Genomic DNA, 15,276 nt, shown 5'->3' on the forward strand with positions numbered 1-15,276 from the left:
TTGGGCATCACTACAGACAACTCTTCATGTGGCTACAGCCAAACAAGCATATTTGCAGGGAACTAGTAGGCTACAGAACCTTGGAAGGTCCCTTCCAATCTCACATTTTGTGCATGAGAGTATTTTTCAGAACTGAAGGAAAAGTCAAAGGAAGGAAGCAAGAACTACAAGTAAGATGCACAACATACCTAGTCATAGAGCCATTCTAAAAAGGCAAAAAATTTCAAAACACATACTATAAACCTCAAAAAACTTAGGGAGAGTTGGACAGAAATATGAGTACCCAGGACTACCCTAGGAACACACAGGTCTATGAAATCAGATCAGAATACCACATAGTAGAATCACTCTTACCTATCCTAGCCCATTTTCTCTGTCAACATGATATCTAGAATAAAGAGTAGCCACATAACAGCAAACTGTCAGCATGAAAACTATGTGTGAACCACATGTGGCCACCAGTAATTCAAGAAAAGTCAGTTTTTCAAACTGAAGAGCTATTGTCTGTCACAGCACAATAGGGAACACAAATTATAGGTCTGACTATTTATAGAGCAGTTAAAATGTACACTAAAGCCTAATTTATTCCTAACTGTAGAGATGCATTAAAAATTTGCGGTATTTATTTATTGCACACAACAATATGACCTAGAATTAATATTTGTATCACATATTGAGACAGGTCAAGTTTAAAGTGCCAAAATACATTTATTATTATAGAAATCAGTAGCAGAATAAAAAAACTCTTCTATGTCACTTGTCCAAATCCAGGTGAAAATACTGGCAGTTAGAAGTTCATCTCCCATTTCATAAACCCTACTACATCAATACCCAGCCTAGTTCCCACTGAGGTGGATTCAGGATCCTAGGTCAGTCAAGTTAATGAGACATGGATGACTCCTCTGGCTGCTACTCACGACACTAAGGCATCAGTAAGACTGTCAAGAATCACACTGATTCCATTCCAAGTACCAGCACAGCTTGGAAAGAGAGCAACAGGGTGGCAGCGGTGCCAAACACTGGCTGCATATCCTGGGGAAGCCATCTAAAAGAGCCATGGAGACAAAGAAAGGGAAAGCAGGAAGCTCAGTTTTTCATATCACCCACAACGACTGGTTTCTTCCCACTATGCAGAAATGCAAAAAGATGATAGAATAATAGGAGAGGAAGCAGACCTTCCTGCTTTTCTTCAGCATTCAAAAGAGGGTAAAGAAAACAGTTTCAAATGACAACATGCAGCCACAGACTGAGAAGATGCATCTTAAGCAAGGCCCAGACTCCTGACAAAGCTGTTCCTAATCCTACTTCACCCCTCAGAACCTGGGCTACTCAGCCCTTCTATCTTCCAGTGCTGCCCACACCAGAAAATGGTATTTTTGCATGTATTAGCTGTACCTCTAGGCTGGAAGACAAGCATGCAGTGCTTAAGAACCCATTAGCTCGCAATGACTAATCCCAGGACAAAACACTCAGCAGTGCATTAGAAAGCTAAGAGTACATTCTCTATGCAGCATTTTCCTGGCCCACACAGAGCACAGACAAGGCCTATAGAAACATTCTTTCCCAGTCACACTGGTACATGTTCAGGAGAGATACTAAGGCTACTTGCTCACTGGGAAGAAGGATATTTCATTTCCCAGTGCCATCAATGTGACACACTGTCCCCCTCCCTGCCACCTCATCCTTCAAGCACTGTATTTTTACAATCGAAGTAAGACTGAATTCAATTAATCTATTCACACAATAACCTCTGCCCTGCATGGAAACAAACTGCTTGGTGGAATTAAGGTTTTTATAAGCCAAGTTACAGCCACACCTAAGAGTAAAAATACATGAAAACTATTGCAAGTAAACTCCAAAAACGATACCGCATTTAACTTGGCTTCAGCCACAAGAACAACCAGAACTGAAAAGAGCTGCCTAGGAAAACTTTGATATCAAAGTTAGAACTTCCATGGATATCCTTACCAAGTGAAAACAGAGGGTGTGCAGTGTTTCTGCAGTGCTGGCTGCAGATATACACTGCCTTGCCGAGCACAGGAAGAAGGATGCTCCACTCACTGCTCCTTTTCATCTTCACTGACCAAACTCTTGCCCCACCTCATTAACTGCACTCATCCAAATCCCATTCTGAATAGGAATTTGCATATATACAAGCCTTTTGCAGCTCATTAATGTCATCTGAATGGCTCTCACATGGTCATGAATTTATACTCTGCCTGTCCCTTTGTACACATACAGGTCAACAGCACGGGGGGAGCAGAGGGGGAATTATTTAGGATCTTGTGACAAAACAAACCATTTTCTGGGTTTCAGCCTAACATTTCAGTATGAAGCGTCTTCACCCTTCTGCCTCCTCATCCCCTCACCAGAAAAAAAATCAAGCTTCTACTTCCAGGTAAAGATGTTGTAAGCATTGTATTACTTCACAGCTTTGCCCAGCCTCTATGTCAAAAGCAAAGGACAGTCTAGTATCAGGGAGAAAATAAAAACAGAAGCATCAAGACATCAGTCATGCACAGGCCTGAGGAATGAAGGAGTCAATGCAGTTAGTCAACTAATATTTAGCTCAAGCCCTTTGCTAATCTGTGTGAGCGTACTCTGAAAAACAAAGGCACATTTGAAAAAAACCCTTTTCTAGCTAACTGAACATAGGAAACAAGTTTCAACACATCTCTGCTTCCCCTTCAAACAGCTTGGCACCACCTCAGAGTTCTACATATGTTTAAAAACAACAGAATAGTACAGGTCAAAGGAAGCCATGCAAACCCGGTCCGCACGCACAAGCTGGCTATTCTTGCAGAATTAATAATATTTTCTTTAAAGAACAAACCATAGATCTTTAGCTGGCTATTCAAAGTTCTTTCTATTACCAGCATGTCCCAGTTGTTCCAAGACTAAACAATAGGGGAAGGTCACGCATGGAGTTCTGCAAGGGCCATGCTGGCACACAGAGCTTAACCTATTCGTTAACGACCTAGAAAATGAAGTGATCAGTGGGGTGACAAAGTTGCTGACAATATGATGTGGCTGCAAACTGAAGAATGACTGAAAGGCCTCAGTGACAGAGCAATTCAATGTACATAAACACAAAGCGATGCCTATGGGGAAAAGCAGCCCAGGCAGACCCAGCTTTACATGTAAAGTGATGGGCTCTGGGCTGACCTTTACCACACTAGAGCGAGCTCCTGGGCCCAAGATAAACAGACGTGTGAAAACATCAGCTCGGTAGCAGTCAAACACACAAATCACTGTTAGAAATCATTAGAAAGGCACCAGAGAGCAAATGAGAGAGCATTCTACATTATATCAATCTCTGGTTCACCCAGAGCTCAAAGTATGGGGTGGGTTTGGTAGTCTCAGCTAAAAAGAAAAGAAACAAGAAAAAAGAGGGAAAAAATAAGGATGGTTTAGTGTGAGGTATCCCTGTCCATGGCAGGGGGATTGGAACTAGATGATCTTGAGGTCCTTTCCAACCCTAACTATTCTATGATTCTATGATTCCAAGGGGCAATGTACACAGAAGCATGACTTCCAGAATTAAAGGCCAACAAAAGCCAAGACTTTTCAACCTAAAACCTGGGGACAGATGTGACAGCAGTCTAGAAAGCCATGAACAGCACAAGGAGACCAGACAGGGATCAACTGTACTGCTTCTTTCATTACACAATATAGCAACCAGTGGATGAAGGTCGCTGGAACCAGGCTCAAAAGAAAATGAGAAGGCTCCTCACACCACATGCAGCAGAACAACAGAAATCCCTACTAAAACACTGGGAACAAAAGAAGTTCAGGAAGAACCTGGGCAAACACTCAGAAAATAAGATTTATTACACTTGTCCAGCCAGTAACCCCCACCTGAACCCCCAATGGGTTCAGAGGATTGAGCTGAAAATAGCTAGAGACCAGGAGAATATTGCAGGGAGGTGACAGCTATCTCTCATTGTCCTGGTTTTGCTTTTCCCTGTGCACTCACTTCTGGAAGCTATAGGAGACAATACCAGGCCAGATGGACCCTTGGCCTGAACCAGTGCAGCTACTTTTACATTCTTATGATTCAGTGTATAATGCATGTTTATTTTTAGCCATTTCCTCAGAAAACCCAAGCGACGTCAAAAGCCTCTAATAAAAATGGTACTTCTCAACTGAAAACAGTCAAATTTTAACACAGAAAAGGTTAAAGTAACTGAAGGAAAACCTAGGTGTACACCCTTTAGAAAAATATTATCTAAAATCCTTGTAATTCAAACCGACAACAGTTCTGATACTTGATTAAAATAATGTGAAGCCCTGCCATCAAGCAGCCTCAGCAGATTTACTGACAAGATACTGCTAAATCAACACAGAACCTAGGAAAAAGAACAGCTTTGCTTCTGCACCACTGCTGAAGCTTCAGCATCATTCATTTTGGCGCAGTACATTTATAGGTGCACTAACAACTCCATAGACAGCCTGAGCAGAGCTTTCTCCCAGTTTTCACTAAACTCCAAACCTACACAAATACTTGGACTGTTTCAAAGCCTCTTATTTTGCACCAGAGAAACAAGATACAACATCTGCACAAAAGTGAGATCATTTTGTCAAGGGAGTCTCAGGAAACAGGACGAGGAATGAATGTATCAGAAAACATTCTCATGCACACAACTTTATACAACACACTCCTGCAGCTCAGGTTACAGATTTTACCTGAACCAAACACATTATCCTCATTGGATTTGGCCTCTGCTTTTTAATAAACAAGTAAGTGAGCTGCACCTATGCTAAACTGCCAAGCAAAACTGGGCTCACTGCTATTTCCATCTTATATATGCTATGCTGTGCACTAACTAATCGTGTTTTCAGTTGAAACGCTGAACAGAGCGGCCTTTTTAAGTCCAGATCCTGCTCTACAAAGAGGGCAGGAGGAACATCTCGGAGAAACCTGCAAATGAAGCTAAGGAAGGCGGTTCAGTTCAGAACGATTCTCAACTGTCTGTCCCACTTTAAGGGGCAGTAAATTTCTTTATGTAAGCAGAAGTACGCGATCTGCTTACACAGCGAATGCACAGAGATGCTCTTCTTTAGAGGGCAGATACGCTTTCTCAGGAGGAAGCTCCGGCACTGTCACATGCAGAAAAGCTGGAGGAACCTCGCATAGGCTGATCAGACCACAGGAATGCAGAAGGACCAAGATTAGATTAGACCAGTGAAGGGACTCTCAGGACTACTAGTCATCCTGCGGAGATACACAGAGCCAGTTTCAATCCCAGGAGCAACCAGGATGAATTATTTTGCTGAACTCTGTGGTTTGGCTCGGCTACCAATCTGCTCCCCTTTGTGAGCCTCAAGTAGCAGCATCAAGCAAACACACGGTCAAGAGGGCCAAGGCTGAAATCTGATGGACCTAAGGCACCCTACTGCAAACCACATGCTCTGAAAACGTTGCAGAGGACAGATCCTAGGGTTGCTCAATGAGTTGTACAGTACAGAAAGGTAAAGCCACAATTCTGGCTGGATGCTTGAGCATGTGCCCACTGGAAGAACCACCATGAATATAAACCCCTACAGCTTCAATGCGACATTCCAGTGTACCTAAAGTGTGCTGTAGTTTTATATTTTGCCAGCTTTTTGGAAAAGAACTGTTTTTTTTTCACTATGATAAACCTAGCTTAGAAAACCAGGCCTCTAATCTCAGCTCTTCCCAAAGAGTCTGACTTAACTCCTGCCCGACGCACACTTCTGAGAACATTTATCACATATGTTTGCACACTCGAATGGCTGTGGCCACAAAAAACGCTGCTTCAGGAAGTGAAGGCAATGCTGCAACCCAGCAGTAAGGAGCCTGAGCTCAGTTTTCCATCTGCTTTGTAACCACATGTTTTATGGGAGGGGAGGAAAGAGTGGGAAAGCTTGGTACACCAATTTGCAAAATGGAGGCTCCTGGTGAAGAGATGCTACCTGCTGCCTGTCATCTGCCATCATCTCCCTGCTTTTGAAATCTAATCTTTTCAAAGCAACCTCCACTTTTTACACTGATACCAGTTGACAGTCTCAGGAAATACTTTTGCATATTTCTGAGTATTTTTTATGCATCTTTTTATGCATTTTTAATGCATTTATGCATAACATAAAACCACAGGAGAACTACATCTACACCATGGACTCATCTGCCCAAATCCCATCCCCAAATGAGCTGCTGGTATCTCAGTGTCAAAGATGGGAGGTACAGCAAGATGAGCTGGCAATAGGCTGGGGGGAACAGAGCTTGTAAGCTTGGTGAAGAGCAGGCTTTGGAGGAACCTAATGGCAACTTCCTAACACATAAAGGAGGTCATGAAGAAAACAGGCACATGATGAAATCAGAGCCTAAAGTAAATAAATAAATAGATAGACAAACAAACTGTTTTCAGTGTGAGAACAGTTAAGCAGTGGAACACGCTGTCCAGAGAGGCTGTGCAGTCTCCGTCCTCAGAGGTTTTAAGGACCAGACTGTATGAAGTCCCGAGCTATCTGTTCTGACCTCACAGCCGATCCCATCTTGAGCACGAGGTTGGACTAGAGAGCTCCCAAAGCCCCTTCCAACTAAAATTACCAAATAATCCATGGTCGGGATCAAAGGAGTAACCAGGCGTCAAACTGAAAATAAAAGCAAGGAAAGCTGACAGGAGAGTGCTACTGAGCTCTTGGTTGGAAGAACTTAGCCTGACAAACCGTATCTGGGCTGAAAACTGGGGAAAAAACATTCTTAAGAGACACTATAAACATGCAAAGCACAGGGAAGAAAACATCTACAGGAGATAAAGGGATGCTTCACAGCTTACTGTTGTGGGAAAGTTATTGGCTGTGTATCAGCCCCAAAGCAGGGTAGAGATTGAAATTCTCCCTTTCTTACCCTCTCCTGCTGTTAGTAATTCTAGGATGGAAACTGGCAACTGAAGCATTACCTACAGTCCATGCAGTCCTGGCAGAAGCAGAGAGGAAGCAGAACTCATACATGTTTATTAGAATGCATCCAGAAAGCTCATTACCATTTCCTAAACAAAACAAGGGAAGTTCACTACAGAGCAATCTTCAGAGATGCACATAAAGACAGTAACACTTATCTTTCTGTCCTCTACGCTAAATAAACCCTAGCATACCCACAGAGTCTCTGCTCTGCTGCAGAGCTTAGGACTCTATCCTTACCAAGCAATAGTTTTAAAAGCTCCTTTTCCTCCTCCACTCATTATCATGCCACTTCCTATATAAATCTCTTGTATATCAACTCCTATTGACATAAAGGTCAAGCTAAGGTTGACCTTTGGTCTAACTGTATACTAGCTTTATGTTTCTGTGTTTCACATACTCTAGGCAAGCCCCATAATACCCACCTTCTGCTAATTCCTACTCTCTCCTAGTCTTGGATACAATGCTTGCTTACAGAGCACTCTGCTATCCCTCCAGTATATGCTAAGGGAAAGAATGTATCAGTAGGGACATGGCAGTACATCTATTGCCATCCCTAATCCCAACAGGAGAATAGGATTAAGCAAATTGCTGACAAACTCCTGAATCAATACAGCTGCAACAGACACAGGAGTCTCAGCAAAACAATAAGAAATGACAATCAGGTTCATCCCACAGCACGCAGAGAACAATAATATAATGTTACCTGGTTTCATTTGGTTCTGGCTGCGACGAAAAATCTGGACAATAAACTAACATCTCCGGTCCTCAATCCCATATATTCGCATTTTTAAAGGTTTAACATTTTTGACTTCTTCCTGTAGCCCCAAAGCTTCCAATTTACTTTGAAATAGCCACATTTTGTGGCAGTGACTACTTGTTCAAAATGGCTTTGACAGCATTGAGTAACATTACAGAAATAAGCACCTTTTTGTAAGCCTCTGGAGCTCCTTTCTTCTCCTCACCCTCTAACTACTAAAAGCATCTACTTTTAAGAAAGGCATTTATTTTCATGAACAACTGAACGAACTGCATGCAATTTTTGCATCATAAAATCCAATCTTGTTCATTTTAAACAGCCTGAACCAACACTCTGAGCATTTATTGGTCTGCACAGAACTGGAATAGTGACAGAGCCATGAGACAATCCATAGCCAAGCTCGATCAAGGGGGTTCTGAAATTCAGCTGCCCAAGCGTGCGTCACAGCCAGCACCCAAACAATAAATTTCCCCTTCTCTCCCCCGTAAGAAGAGGACAAACACTTCTCTCTGATTCTTACAGGCACATTTGTGCGTAAACAGGGGTGAAATTCCCACTTACAAGGGACAGCGCAAGCTGAGGCAGCTGGGCTGCAAAAGACACATAGGATATGTATCGACAAGTTTTTAATGTAAAACCCACGCTTGCATCCTTCACTGAAATCATGGCTTCCAGAAGGCTTTTACTACTTCTCATGGAGCGGAGAAAGCTGAGTCTTCCATTATAAGGGCACCTGTAACATCCTTCATCAAAGCAAAAGTTCAGTGGAAGCACAGCGGCAAAAGCAAACAGACACTTCTAAGACACCCTCAGGTTTGTAGGTAAAAGTCTTTCCCTTGTGGAGCCAAAGGGCCAAACACCATCATCATGTAAGAGAAAAACTGCAAGAGATGCAATCCATTTCCCAGCCATAAATCCTCTGGAAGTGAGTGATCCCAAGGCCTCACAAAGTAACCCTTTCAAGACAGGTACTACTACTTCAAACTCAAGTTTCAGCAGAGACCAATGAGCCTCACTGATGGAGTTCCAACTAACTCTGGGGTTCAGCTCTGAACTCACTCGTAAGCATTACTACAATAGAGTTTACAGGAGAGGCTTTGGAGAAACGCCGAAGCTGAGCACTCAGAAGACCAGAAAGGACTGGGGGTAGCTCCAAACAGGTACAGGCAGCACTCGAGCCTCAAGTGTTTGGAAGTTCTGTTGGGTTTCCACTATAACGGCACTAAAGAGGAAAATGATCAGATGTTGATTTCTGTGAGAATGGACTATAGGAACTAAAATCTACCATGCCAAACGTATTAGTGACAAGTCTGCACTTACCTCAGTGCTCTGTATGAATGCAGATTAGAGTATGGACCATAGCAGTCATCTACATCCCCATAAATGACTTCAGTATCTGGATGTCTCTTAATTGCCTGCACCCCGCTTCATGGGATGCTTTTCAATATTTCTCTTATGTGCCTGACCCATAAACATTCTTATCAATGGCCAAGCAGTCCTGAGCCCTTCCCCTCCCCAGGCTAATACTTTTCCCTTATTCTCACAAAATAAAGCTAAGTAAGATGCATCTTCTACCCGCCTCTTCACTTCCAAGCCTTTCAACTGTAATTTCTAAATACATTTATAACCAAAAGAGAAATGAACTGTAAATCCATTAAAAATAACTACTACAAACTACCAGTTCTTTTCTTCCTTCTCACAAGTGACAAGGAGTAAGAATTTCACTTGCACAGGGCTGCAAACACTTCCAGGACGGCCCCTAACATTTGTGAGGGGTTTATACCAGAAGTGCACTGACGCTACATTTACATGTATGCAATGTGCAATCTGGGTTTTATTGGCAATAAAGAAGTGTTATGGATTGGGGCTTTGACAGTTCAGCAGTGATGCACAGCTGCCAATTTCATCCATCTGATATCTGCAATTCCAGTGTTGGAGACCAAAAGCTCAAAAAAAAAAATAAATACCTAGACCAAAATATAGTTAAAAATACAATTATAGTGACATACAGCAAATTACAGGCACGAAAAATAACGTAATCCTTAGACTCAGATAACAATGAGAAGTGGATTATATTGACTTTAATCACAGAAATACACAACCCCAGCAACTTATAAAAGGATTAAGCAAAAATAGCTCATAATACAGAAGAGTAAAATTCTAATTGAGCACTGGAATAGGCAGCTTACACTTATTGGCATTGACGATGCAATTTAACACAACCACGTCTCCATACCAGAGATCCATTTGTCACTATCATCAGCACCACCACCTGAAAGCCCTGCCACCAGCCTCTCCCCCTCAAAAAGCTGCTTCCCTGTATTGAGGGGAGGGGTATTTCCCAGCTGAGCACTTTTAAATGGGTTGTTTTCATCACCATTGTGTGGAAACGCTATTATGAATTTTCATTCAAACCCTTGGCTCACTTTTTTTAAGTATAAATTGTGTCTAACAAGAAACACACCAGGGATCTCTTCAATCCCCAAAGGCACTTTCTTAAAAGGAGAGAGAACAAAGGAGAAAACCTCCCAGCATGTGCTTTCCAAACCAGCTTCTTAGGACAGTATCAAGAATGACAATACTAGAACATAAGCTTTTCTTTTTAATTCTTTGATCCATGTATAATTGAATTGATTATTGCAAACTGTGTAATGATTTCCAAAAGACTCGAGGAGAAGGCAAAGATCACAACAATCTAATAACCAATTTAAAGAGATGTAAGAAATATTGAAGGAAAGATTTAATCACTCAAGTATACTCCTTCCAATTAGAAAGAGCTTTAAATAGCTTACCTTGAGATAAATTAGAATCTGTATGCAATTATACAGGAATAGTAATTAAGATCAGGAAAATTCACATAACCCTCAGCCTATAGAGTCAGGGAAGTACTTCACAGCAGAACAGACTTTTCAGTTACCTTGTTTCATCAACAGAAGTGAAAACATACTGGCTTGATTTATCCAACCCTTCGAGAGTACCAGAGAATCCAGTACCCTTCAGCCTAGGATCTGCCAAGTATGTTTGATCTTATCTGATTATTTTCTTTCCAATACGACAAACATTCTCAAACAGAGCAGGAGACTGAAATACTCTTGACTGTGGCACAAAAATACATTACAGGAAACGCTATTTCATGCTTTAGAACTGTAGGAAGCCATGGTAAGGAAGAAGGACCACTGCTTTTCTGAAGGAAGCAAGAACTTTAATTTTACTTATGCATTTAGCAACACCGCCCATCACAGCACACTCCCCAGTTTACATGCACGTCCCTTATTTACACGTAACCCCATAGTACTTTACACAGGAAGGCAAGAAAGTTTTAGGAACTCAAGTTTCTCTGACAGGCTTTATTTGGCAAGGCAGGTGAGCTACTGTCCTGCTTTGACTTTAGTCTTTAAAGGTCACTACAGCTGAAATCAATGCCACTTGCTAATTAATCAAAAGAGAAACAGCAAAAGATTTTACCTAAGAAAACCAAAATAATCCCAGGAATTTGCTGTTCATTCTTCGAATAGCAGAGCCCTAATCCCAAACCCTCCCTCAGTGACCAACTTGCAAAAGAAGGAGGAATTTCAAAGCACGCTTTCTGGGGATGTACTCCTGTGCAGCTGGGTGCAGCGGGTATTTCTAAGATGTAGCAGCTTTCCATTAGCCACATTTTTCCACGGAGCACTCACCTCATCCAGTACCTAATAACCGAGCTCTACTACTGGAAAAACAGTGTGCAACAGCTACAGCTCTAAAGAGAAATCTTGTGCCCCCTTGTCTTTCCCTCTCCTTCCCGACAGAGCAGGACACACCCACACACCTCTTTTTCTTTGTACAGCCTAGAGGAAAAATACATATATATATTGAAGTCATCAAAGTATGAATTTATGAAGTAACTGCTTTACTTATGTAAACTGCCAAGCCCCTATAGCTACCAAAAAAAGCCTCACTAGCTTTTCACAGTGCAGTGCTACCAGCCTGCAGTGCCAGCTTGCAATCAGCACTGCACATCCTTAGGAGCAAAGTGAAATTGAAAAGAAACAACTCGGTTTGGCATTTACCCTTCGGCTCCCTGAGGCAGCAACAGTACTTAAAGAATAAAACTGTAATTTCTTGCTACCAGTTTTCAAGAAGCAGGTTCCAGAAATAGCTCAATAAAGAAGGCCGGGGTGACACACAAACACACCTCTACGAAAGCTCCACCTGTAAAGCTGCAGAGGAAGAGAAAAGGACAGGCCTCTTCACTACGCCGGTGTGTATACATACCCAGAGGCTTTGTGATGGACAGGCTTCAGGTTTCAGAGCTCCCGAGATCAATGAACTGTTGATTTTCATATTAAAATCGTCCCTTTTAGCACCGTGCCTTGGCCACCATCCTGCCATCTTCACACACGTCAAAAAAACCCAACTTCATTCCCTAGCTCTCATCTCTTTTAATGTCACTTGAGTCAGTTTTGCTTGCGAAGGCATCACAGAAACCCAAGCCGGCTACCGTGCAGCAAAAACTCTTTAGGACAGTTATGACAACACAATGCTCCGGTGCCACATAAGACTAACAGAAGTTTAACATGGGACTTGCATCTCAACCCTTTATCTTAACACGTGTAGGAAAGAGAAGTTTGAAGACAACACAGCTCAAGCAACACACTCTGCAAGACACCCCCAGCAACAAGGGACGGAGGAGGGTTTAAAGGAGGGTGTTTGTCCTGACATGGCAGACGGAGACCCCAAGGGCTGGAACACCCACAAGATTTTGTTCTTCTTTACATCCTGACAGCTCTTTAAGCATCTAAAAATGAAAGCACAAGAAAGCTTTGATACCGAGAAAACGGAGACCTACTGAAACTCCAGGGAAAAACAAAATATTCCCCCAGTCTTACTCTACATATTCTGTAGTTCATGTTGCATATTTAATGTACTTCTGATCCGTGCCTTTGGCTGTATTAACTTTAAAGTACGAGGCAGAAGCCCTCCTGATGAGTAACGGCCCTATGACAACTACAATGAAGTTTTAAAACCCCTGCCGGGTGCGGAAAGCAGAGTTTGCACCCACACACCCCTTGCCAAAGCGGCTGGGAAGTTTTTTGGGGTCTTTTCTGTTGGATATATTTTATTTATATCCACTTCTTTCAGTGCACAGCGTGGCCACCTCATCCCTCACTACTCCATATTCCACTACAGGTAGCTGGTCAGAATACCCGGCGGGATGCACTAGATTAGGTCCTCCCTCTCGTCCTCCGGGGGCTGAATCCCACCTAAAACCACCCCATAGCCCAGCGGGACCCCGTCCAGCTTCACCCATCGGGGAGCTCTAACTTCGCCCGAGGGTGCTCCCGGCTCGGTGCGTCCCGCCGGGTGACAAGGGCAGCCGCAAGCTTCCCCCCTCGGAACTCCGCAACATCTGCCCGTGACGGTCTCTGTGTACCGGAGGGGGAGCGGGGCGAGGCCAGCGGGGCTCCCCGGTCCGTCCCCCCCCTCCCCGTCCGCAACGGGCTCGTTAGGAGCCGGCCGCCTGTCAACGGCGGGCAGCGCCGCTCCTCGGGGCTCCCTCCCCGCCGGCGCCGCTGGCGGAGTCCCCTGGAAACTTTGCGGGGAGCCCGGGGCACCGTCCCCCGCCTCGGGAGCGGCCGAACCGCGCTGCCCAGCGCCGGCAACTCCCGGGGGCTCCCCCGGCCGCCGCCGCCGCCCTCACCCCCACGACGGCCCGGCCTAAGCCCAACCGCCCCTTCCGCTGGCGCTGAGGGGAGCTCTGCCCGCTCGCCCCCCTTTCCCCCGGGGCCCGGCGGAAAGCGGCCGGGCAGGAGGCGAAGGGAGGACAGCTCCGCTCCCCGCCCCGCTCCGTCCCTCAGCCCCCGCTGCCGGCGGGGCGCCGCCGCAGCCACCCCGGCGAGGCAGCGCCGCGGAGCCCCACGGGGCGCCGGCAGCGGCTCGCCTCGCCCCCGGCGGCGGGGGAAGCACGGCCCCGGCGGCCCCGAGCGCGGCAGCGAGGGGCATCGTAGAGGGAATTGAAGCTGCGCTTTACCTTTAGTTCCGCACTGTCCGCCATCTTGCAACTCCGGGCGCAGGCGCAGTGAACCCCGCCGGGACACCGCCCCCCCGCCGCCCCCCCCGCCGGCACGCAGCGCGCAGCGTTTGAATCGGGGCGCCATTTTGTCCCTTCTCTGCGCTCCGCCGGGAGGGGGTCTCCGGCGGGGAAGGCTCGGCGGGGCTCCCCCCACAGGGCTGCGGGGAGCCTCGGCCCTTCGGCGGGGACGCTCCGAGATCGCCTCCGGGGGGCAGCGCTTCGTTACCGCCGCCCTGACGGGGAAGTTTCCCTCCTGGGAGCTCCGTCCCGCCTGCTCCGCTGGCGGCTCCGTGAGGGGAGCTGCGCGCTGAGGGGGGAGCGGGCGGCGCTCCCGAGGCACGGCCGGTGAGGGGGCTCGAGCGCCTCAGCCGCGGGGCCGGGGCCCGCCTGGGATGGGGTCACCAGAGGGAGGAGGAGATGGACGAACGTTCCTGTAGCCATAAGTTGATTAAAATTGCAATTTGCGACTCCGCTTCCTGCCACTTGATCCACTTTAAAGTGCTCCGGGAGTGGCACAGCGCGGGGGTCCCTTGGCTCGGTGCCTGCCCTCCCGCTCCGCTGAGGCCGGCGGTGGGCGCCGGGCCCCGGCCCAGCCGCTGCGCACCCCAGGACGGGCTGGGCCCTGAATTGCCCCGCTATCGGTACCCGTGTGAGCCGCAGGACCGGGCGGGCAATGATCAGTTTTATCTCCCTGAGCTACTGCGGGGGAAGTTGGGGAATCAACGTGAGGCTTCCCCCTTAGGAAAAGCAGTGCAGGTGGTTTTAGGAAGGCCTACAGAAGAGCGGAGCTTTGAGGTCAAAGCTTAACCATGTCGTATCATTTGGGAGTGAAATGTGGGTTCTTGCAAGACCAGCCAATGCAGAAGGGGGAAATATGGCAGGAGGGTTGAAACTAGCTGATCTTAAGGTCCTTTCCAACCCTAACTATTCTAGGATACACTAAAAATGCTACCTGGGAAGGTGACTGCGTCAGTGATGAAGTTGATCAGCCTAAATACAAGCATTTGAGTCAGACACCTTAGCTTAATTCAGCTTCCTTTTACCTGTGTGTTACTCTATAATGATACTTTCTCCACTTGGCCTTTACTTAGTGCATAGGATGGAAAAAATCTGTTGAACACGGCCAATATTGTACATCCTTTAAAGTGAAAAATACAAAATTGCATGGTTTTCCACAGTTGCTGTAAAATTCGTCATTGTACATTCAGAAAGCACTTCAATTATCTGTATTGCAAGACAAAACCAGCATTAATATCTCTATGCTACAGATTAAAGAAAGCATGCTTGAGGCCACACAGGGAATCGGTGGTAAGAAGATTACCACTCATGATTATTACTGAATTATAATGTATCCCATATGACCTGAATAGTTAGCCACAATTTAAAGTTAGGTAGCTTCTATTGAGAGAAGAATGTGATAGGGGTATTGAGTAGTTTTTCGCTGCCATTCTCCTTATTGGTAAGGCTGTATATGAAGTTCTGATTCATGAACAACAGAAAATAACCTATATCTCTCCCCAAATACTTCCATTTCAAAGCA

General features: G+C 45.4%; 1 protein-coding gene across 1 annotated transcript in view; it reads right to left on the reverse strand.

Annotated features, from left to right (window-relative positions):
* The window catches only part of PIAS1 (protein inhibitor of activated STAT 1), a 62,330-nt gene extending 48,494 nt beyond the window's left edge, over positions 1–13,836 (reverse strand). The window contains 2 exon segments of the mRNA XM_065688214.1: positions 13,695–13,781; positions 13,783–13,836. Of these exon segments, the coding sequence (XP_065544286.1) occupies positions 13,695–13,781; positions 13,783–13,821 (126 nt within the window). The 5' untranslated portion in view covers positions 13,822–13,836.
* Positions 13,837–15,276: the final 1,440 nt, after the last annotated feature.

The sequence above is a fragment of the Lathamus discolor genome, chromosome 8, assembly GCF_037157495.1.
Source record: "Lathamus discolor isolate bLatDis1 chromosome 8, bLatDis1.hap1, whole genome shotgun sequence".
Taxonomy (NCBI): Eukaryota; Metazoa; Chordata; class Aves; order Psittaciformes; family Psittacidae; genus Lathamus; species Lathamus discolor.